The sequence below is a fragment of the Tachypleus tridentatus genome, chromosome 1 (genome assembly GCF_004210375.1).
Source record: "Tachypleus tridentatus isolate NWPU-2018 chromosome 1, ASM421037v1, whole genome shotgun sequence".
NCBI classification, from domain to species: domain Eukaryota; kingdom Metazoa; phylum Arthropoda; class Merostomata; order Xiphosura; family Limulidae; genus Tachypleus; species Tachypleus tridentatus.
The window spans coordinates 48,663,532-48,672,529 of record NC_134825.1 but is presented as its reverse complement, the minus strand read 5'-3'; the positions used below and the strand labels follow the sequence as shown (position 1 = coordinate 48,672,529).

The 8,998-nt window shown below is 30.0% G+C and overlaps 1 protein-coding gene across 3 annotated transcripts in view; it reads right to left on the bottom strand.

Annotated features, from left to right (window-relative positions):
- Positions 1 to 681: 681 nt before the first annotated feature.
- The window catches only part of LOC143249565 (GMP reductase 2-like), a 31,270-nt gene continuing 22,953 nt past the window's right edge, over positions 682 to 8,998 (bottom strand). For all 3 annotated transcript variants that reach the window (XM_076500717.1, XM_076500059.1, XM_076501493.1), the window contains 2 exons: positions 8,515 to 8,717; positions 682 to 3,902 (listed from right to left, as the gene is read on the bottom strand). In XM_076500717.1, the coding sequence (XP_076356832.1) occupies positions 3,707 to 3,902; positions 8,515 to 8,717 (399 nt within the window). In that variant the 3' untranslated portion in view covers positions 682 to 3,706. The remainder of the gene's footprint in view (positions 3,903 to 8,514; positions 8,718 to 8,998) is intronic.

The window sequence follows — 8,998 nt, the reverse complement described above, 5'->3', positions numbered from 1 at the left end:
TAAACCTTAAAAGTCATTTTTACTCTAATTTCAGTGCTTCGTCAGGCATTGTAAACAAGATTGTACAAGTAAATTAATTCAAATTACGATTATGTAGGTCCTGTCCTGATCAATGTATAATACATACTTCTGTAGTCTGCTTATTTTAAACAGAAAATTACTGTGAGAATGGTCTAGTTAGAAGTTTCTCTGGACATATATACAATAGAACACCAAGCCCAGCAGTTACAGATATTGACTTCACATTTTTCCCCACCAATCAAACTGGATCAGATGGATAAAGCTTGGTGAGGAAGATGATAAACATCAAACAACCAAATTTCCATTCTGAGAACTGTAAGAGTTATGCAACTAAGTTATGGAATAGTGTTTACAGCAAGGTAGGTATACCAGCCATGGGATGAAAAGAAACCGTCCTAAAAATTTAATTTTTTATAATACTTACTTATGATGTTGCAAGCATTCCCAAACCAAAAGGTGTGACAATCACAGTGGCAGTTGTTGACCAGTTCCATGTTTAGAGCTAAATGTGTGTGTACTTAAAGGGGACACCAAACTTCACTTTAATTAACTATTTGCAAAGAATATTCCATTAAGTTGATTATTCTTCTCTAACCTTATCTTACAAGTATATAATGAAGAAATAAACACTACACATACATTTATATGACACTTATTCTCTTGCTTATATATTTTACTCGGCTTCTTCTGAATAATCAAGTTATGTTATTGTAGCAAAAAGACGAAGTTCAAGTAATGTCAATTTTACAAGTAATTAACAATACAAAATTTTTGTCTTTTTTTTTTTACTGCCAAGTTAACAAAACACATCACAAAAGCAAACTTGAATAATGTCACACAATGGTCAAACCATGAAAAAAATTAACACTGAATCAGCTTTCAAGGTACATTCAAATTAACATCAATGTAAATACATTACTTTTTAATGGGTTCCATCTGTTGTTCACTAACAAACTTCAAGCAGTAATTAACATTAATATCAGTACTAAGTTTGGATATTCAAAATATTTTATGGTGTATGATAAAAAAAACAAACAACTTACTGTTCAGAGTGTAAGAAGAGTGAGGCACGGTTTTTACACCTTTTGATTAGTTACAGTATTAAAAATCTAACCTGAAGTATAAATTGTTGGAAATTATACAACTTAAGTTAGTACAACAGTCTACACTAATCTACATTGAAAAATCAAAATACAAAGAGAAAATCCAATTTAATTTGCAAAAGTTTACCCAACATTTTCATGTCAAAATAAATTTTTGTGGTTCTTTAACACATGCACACCCACTAACACAAAAATAAAGAATATTCTAGGGTTTCTTTTCATTACCAAACAGGCTAGTAAGTCAACTGAATATAAACATTATGAATCATATTCACATTGCACTGCAGGATTAATATTTTAAACTCATTTTTTTAAAATTATTAGATAGAAAATAAGTTAATAAACATGAAATCCTACACATTACAATTAACAAATATTTGGTCCAAAATTAATGCATCAAAGCTTGTAAAATGGATTTAACAATCAAGTTTACAGGCAGAATAAATCTAAAATGTATTAAAGAAAAGCATGTATAATAAACATGTAGAATATTAAAATACGTGGGCATGCTCATAGATGACATATTACCTACCAAGGTCTTACAGGGTACTACAGATGTTGCTAAATCATACAGTATATTAGAAACAATTTTTTTATGGAAAAAAGAAGTAAGATCTATAATGACAGTGACTAAAGTCACTATCTTCAGGGATGTCTTAGTTAAATTACAAGTGTATATGGGTACTTACACCATGTCAGGATAAAGTCTCATTAAATTATATTTTCATATGGCACTAGTTTGGTCTGAATTTTGTGTAAAGCTACACAAGGACTAGCTGTTCCTAATTTAGCAGTGAAAGACTACAGGGAAGGCAGATAGTTGTCACCACCTACCAACAACTCTTGAGTTACTTTTTTTACCAATGAATAGTGAGATTGACCATCACATTAAAGCTTATCCAGAGCTATAAAGACAAGCATGTTTGGTAGGATAGGGATTCAAATCTGGGACCCTCAGATTGCAAGTCAAGCATCCCAACCAACTAGCCATGCCAAGCTGAGCAAGGTTACTAATGGTACTACTTACTATATTATGCATACTTTGAAAAAGATACCAAAGATTTGATATAGGATGATACTTCTGGTATGTCATGCTAACATATGCAGGTTACTACAAACACTACCTTCAGGTGTTAGTCCTTATAAATAATTATGCAGTTTAAAATAGCATATTGAGATTCTCAGCCATCAGTTTCAACGAACTGAAGATTCTCTGTAGTAATGATCCAAAATTTCAGCCCCAATTACTTTTAAGTTTCAAAACAACTCATTTTTGTTATTCACACATTAAATTTCAGTTTTCTCTATTAAAAAATATTCCTAACACTCTGCACAGAATAAGTAAACCTGAATGCTATACCAAGATATGTTTACCCTAGAATAAGCAAGGTGTAAAACTTATTTGGCACACAAAATCGAGTTAATACCTTCACACAGGTAAAAAAACAGCTTTTATCTGACTAAGAAAACAGATCTTTAAATGCTCTGATCCTTTCTCAAATCTGTAGCCACAGTGAGAGATTAGAGAAACAGTTTCATTTAGAAGAAAGCTAGCTTCATTCATTTACAAGAATACAAACTTTCTAAAATACAAATGGTTTGCTGTTCCCTGAAACCAGTTAAAAAATAACAATGATTATGGAAATTGCAGTTTCTATTTCATTTTCTACACACATGAAAACAAAATATTCACTAATAACATTTGTTAGAAAACTACAGTATCAAGTAATAACAAACTATTAGCTGCATGTAATTCACTAAATTACATAACTTTCATATTTCATCTCAAATGTTAAAAGTGTTGAGTTTATAAATAGAAATTTTTGAAGTTACTACACAGTACTTTGAAGCATATTGTTTTGTTACTACAGAATGTAACAAAGTTTTGGATACATTCAAATTGTAAGTCAACTGGTATGTTTGAAATGCATGTTAAAATAATCATTGTAGATGGAATAGTATGATAAAAAAAAGATTTCCAAATGGTCCAATTTTTGGCAATAGTTGTGTACTCACACTCTCAAATTACATCAATAATACTGTAAGTGCATTTAAAACACAAATGTTACAATTACAGTACAATAAGTGGTCTTAAAAGCTAGTTGAAAAATAAAGTTACATAAGAAAGTCAAAGTGGTCAGAAGAAAATGTAAATATTTTCCTTCCTTTTCTGAATTCATTTTCAAAACACTTTTGTTTTTCCATGACATGAAGAACCAAATATATAATAGGTACCTTTCCCAGTGGGAAAAAAAAATGAAATTAAAAATAACTCATTTCTAACTTATCAAGAAACTATGAAATTTCTTATTTCTTACACTATTACCAAATCAGACGATTATAGTCTTTCTCTTTTTACATATCTCGGCAACTAAAACACATTAAAAAAAAAAAAAAACATCAACAAACTAAGGTTTATAAAATGATTAGGTGAAGGTAAAACAAAACATAATTAAGATTCTCATTCTTTAAAAAAAACAACTGTATCAATGTGAAGAGAGAGCAGAGGTGGCTTTCACATCACAGCACTTCAGTATCACTTCACTATTAGCAGGATATTTTAATCCAATTAAATCTAATATTTACTGTGATGTTTCATTCTCAAATGTTTGATTCCACTGCTGAGTGACCCTTATGAAGGTAGTACGCCTGGAAAGTTCTTTAAGTTTGGAAGCTCCTGTGTAAGTACAGGCTGACCTTAAACCACCCAGGATATCCAAGACTGTTTCCTCTACATCACCCTTGTAAGGAACTTCAACACTCTTCCCTTCAGAAGCTCTGGAATTCAAATGAGAAATATGCTTATCTATTAGTAAAACTTAAGACATTTTTATAAAATATTATAGTTGGTAGTTAGTAACTATGAAGAATAAAATATATATTTTTTTATTTCGTTCACATTTGTGAACAGTCTCAGAATAACGCACAAGTATTTATAACTTTTGATGCAGTATGTGTACCTTCATAAAATTTGACAGATGTTTAGTAAAGTTTACAAGTTTTTTTATATACACAAAAAAATCAAATTTTTTAGTAAAGTATCTTTACTACAAATTTTTTCTGAAAATATTGATTCAGTTTCATTACTAATCTGAGTGTGAAGCGCTTTTCATGCTATAATTAAAGAAACTATTCTTCATCCCAAAAATCTTAGATATAATTTGTGTAATCTAAGATTGTGTAATCTTAGATATAATTTGCGTAAAACTTCCTAAATATATTTCAAATGTTTGTTTTCAGTAAAACTTTATATTTTGTCTGTTATGAGACTTGTCTATAGATACAAAATTAGGAAATAAGTATAAATTATGTTTTTTTCACTCTAAAATAACTACAAATAACATGGAAATACAAATGTTTAGTGATTATACATTTATATGGATTTATTTTATTATATTGAATTCAGTGATGACGAAACCCACTTGTTGAGAAAATTTATTGCAAAAACGCTCGTTTGGGCTGAGAAAAATCTGAGTCAGGTTCACAAAGAAAGAGGTAACTGACCGCAAGCTGACCACATGTTTGAAAGGGGTTGTGTAACTGTGTTCAAATGTAGAGGGCGGTATTAGATGTTTGAATATATAATTTTATTTATTTTATTTTATTAATATAGGTATAAAGGCATTCCTTTATATTGGTTTATTTTGGGTTTAAGTTGTTGTATAAGTAAGGCTTCTTTAATTTTGCGTTTGTTTATGTTTGTTTCTTTATTTAGTAAGTGTTTTCTATGGTTATGTTGTGTTTATTTGACTTGCATCCGTGTGAAGGTGACTTTTATGTTCTTTGAATCTGGTTTCCATTTTTCTACTTGTTTCTCAATAATCTTAGATATAATTTGTGTAATCTAAGATTGTGTAATCTTAGATATAATTCGTGAGCTGTATTTACTTTAGTTGGTTGATTTTGCTTTCTGTCTTTGTGCGTATAATGTTTTCTACAGTTTGTGGAGGAAACTTATTGATGTTGGTGAAGTATTGTTTTAAAACTTCCTAAATATATTTCAAATGTTTGTTTTCAGTAAAACTTTATATTTTGTCTGTTATTTTCTCTATGAGACTTGTCAATTTGATTGACATTGTAACCACTATACAAAATTAGTTTTGGTTGTTGAACATGAAGTTTGAAATAAGTATAAATTATTAGTAACAAAATATGACATTCCAATTAATACCAAATTTTTCACTCTAAAATAACTACAAATAACATGGAAATACAAATGTTTAGTCCAAAGAGCTTATATCTCATAACATTATACATTTATATGGATTTATTTTTATTATATTGAATTCAGCTTCGGTCAGTTACCTCTTTCTTTGTGAACCTGACGATGACCGAAGATTGTCTGGCCAATATTGAATTCATGTCTGGCCAATATCACAAAAGTTACATTAACACAGCACACGTGCACTCACACTACCATATTCAATAATATAAAATTGACTTTTTATCTTTACAATGTTCCTGTCTTAGCTGTGCTTTAGTGGACTAGTATTTAGTAAAATAGTCACATATCAATTATCACTTGTGTGTGTGTGTGTGTGTGTGTGTGTATATATATATATATATATATAATTTATAAATCAATTTCTGAACTTATTTTACTTAAAACATACATCAGTAAATAAGTACAGCAAGCAACTATATCTTCTATTTCTGTTTGCAACTAAGCACAAAGCTATATATGGGCTGCCCGTGATCTGCCAACCACAGATATCAAATCCCATATTCTAATGTTGTACATCTGCAGACATACTACTGTGTCAGTAAGGGTCATCTTCTAGATATGATGACCTTTGTACTCATTTGCTGCTTCCCATAACTTGCTAAGCCTTTTTCAAGGTTTGCACATGGAGGATGTGGAACAAAGTAATTTGAAAATAAAATTTTACATATACATTTGAAATAACCAAACATTCATAAATAATGAAACAGCTTTAAAGTAATTTAAAATGGCTGAGAAAGTGAATAAGGAGACATTCTGATCTTTCAATTGATTATTCATATGCCATATATTAAAATGTATATGAGGAACTGTTTCCCAAAATAAAAAAATCTGAATGGGTCATTTCATTTTATTCAGTAAATAAGCCATATCTCAACAAATAGAAAAGATATGAGGTTCTTATTTTATATTCTAGCTTGTCAATATTGGTACTTTGAGTTTTTAATTTGTATGAAACTACAGACTTAGTATTTTGAAATCACAAACACCTAATCTGAACCAGTGCTGCAATGAATGTACCGCATGGCTCACAAAAATCGATACCTAGGTGTGTTTTTCTAATATTTACTTTTAAACTAAAACATTAAGCAATATATAATACTAAAATAAGAATTATAATCTACAATTTGATACCAAACTTATTCACATAAATTCATGATATAGTAGTTTAATAAATTTTTGACAGCAAGTCAACAAACACGATGACATGGTCTTTGACCCTTGAGCCACTGCAATAGGGTTAAATAAAGCTATTACATAACATAAAAATATCTTTTCGTATATCACTAAGAAAGCTTATTTATGATGGTCAACAATTAAAATATTGACATTTCTGTATCTATATTTTAAAACTAACTATATATGGAAGTAACAAATTGAAACTTTAAGTTCTAATATTTCACATGCATTTACTCTAGAACTAAGTATTTAAGAAACTTGCAAGCAGATGATGATATACATTCAACAATGCCATCATAATGTCATGATCTGTTACTCAAATTTAGCAGTCTTTCAGAGACTGACAGCACTGCATCTGAACAATCATTATTTAAGAAATAAAAAAAAATCCCAAACATTATTAACATGTGTGTTTACTGTTATCTTTAATAAATGTTTACAAACAAAAAAACTGAAAGCTGTGTCTGAACCAAAAAATGTAATGAATATACACCAAATCCCTGACAGCTTTATGTTGTATGATGTCTAAGCTGGCAAAGCATGATCTATTAGTTAGTAACTTGTATAACATTACAGCAAGACTACTAATAATTATAATTACATCCTTCTTTCCTATTTTCTTCCAGTGAGAGGGATAAAATAGTATTTCAAGTGCACTAAGTTATTCATGTCGTTTAGATATAATCTAGCTTTCATTCAATATCAAAGCTCAACAGGTCAAATGGATACAAAAAAATATAAATCCCCTATACCACATATTCATATGAAATCATGTCTATATGCTACATCAAGGACACGTTCATATTTTATTTTGTAAACTTTCATTTAAAGTAAATACCTAATAAAACCATGTAAAGACCGCTGTAAGGTGATAATGATGAAGCATTTTAATGAATACTAGAGCTCATCAGGCTGGATGAGTTATGACATACAAAATGTTACTTGAAATATAATTTCTTTTGTTTGTAGTTCAGCATGAACCTACACAATGACCTATCTGTGCTGCTGTGCCCACTATAGGTATCAAACTCTGGTACCTACACTTTGAATAAAATAAAAGTACATTCGGCTGCACTGTCATTATTGTACTGACATATCATACAAGGACATTAAAGTTTGAACTCTCTTTAGTTAGAACTACTCTGCTACTGTGATGCCTACATGCCACATGAAGAGATTAAAACTCTGAAAATTATGTAGCTAAATTAATATTTATTCAGAAAAATTGCAACATGGTCCGTAACATAAGGCTACTGTTATAAGTTGTGTTATTAAGTTTTCCAATACATACTCCATTACTCATCTCATGATAATAGTCTGGCATATTTAGAAACAAATAAACCAGAGTATTCAGTCAGTATTCAATAAAAAAATAGTTCTGACACAAATAAATTAAAGCTATCAAAAACCCTACTACATTTTTCTACCATATACTGAAGTGTGAAATATTGTTTTTGAGCAACACTGCTATAGTTAAAATGGACAGTGAAGTGTGACATCTCTACAACACAAATCACTTGTACTTTGCATGCTGAGCTATCAAACAGACAGTAATATATCTTGACCTTTGTTAAGCAACATAGCAAGTATGGTATCAAGTCTATACAAGTCCACCTGTATTCTACACAACAGTGCCATCATATTCATATGTTATTTAGGGATAACAGTAAAGTTGAGGATTCTTTGAAATTAGTATCAACTGTGTTCATCACACTATCATATTAGACAGTCAGAATATAATGACAGCACTTGAGACTTTCTCAAAGTAGAATGACACTTCAGTAACAAGACTATAATATAAATGGCAACATTACAAGCACAAGACACACATAAATACTAGTTTAGTTGTTGTTAAAAGTAAAGCTACACAATTGGCTATCTGTGCTCTAACCATTACAGGTATCAAAATATCATATTTAGCATTGTAAGTCTGCAGATTTACCAGTGAGCTCACATACTACATTTTGAAATTTAAACTAATAGACCTACCTGTACTCAGCAACTCCACCATGATACATTTTCATAGCTGTAGCTGAACTCATACCATAGAATGATTTTACTTTTTTTCCATTTTTCTCTATGACATCTCCACCTGATTGGTCATGTCCAGCAAACATTCCTCCAATCATGACAAAGTCAGCACCTGCACCAAAAGCTTTTGCCACATCACCAGGACAGGAGCATCCTCCATCCTTCATTTAATTAACATAAAATTTTTGTCATTAATATGCAAATTATGTACTTTTAACTTAGTAATTAAAATAAAACAGCATGGACTTTAAAAAAAAAACAAAAAACTCAGTATATAGTTTTAAGTTTATAAAATTAAAATATCATCACACATGTAATACCTTGATATTTTTTGGCCAATTGGTCCTTGAATGCAGTGACTATTTTTGAAATATCTATTTTGAAAGGAGGTAATTTATTTAGAATATGTACAGTTCATACAAGGTAAACTTATAAAAAGAAA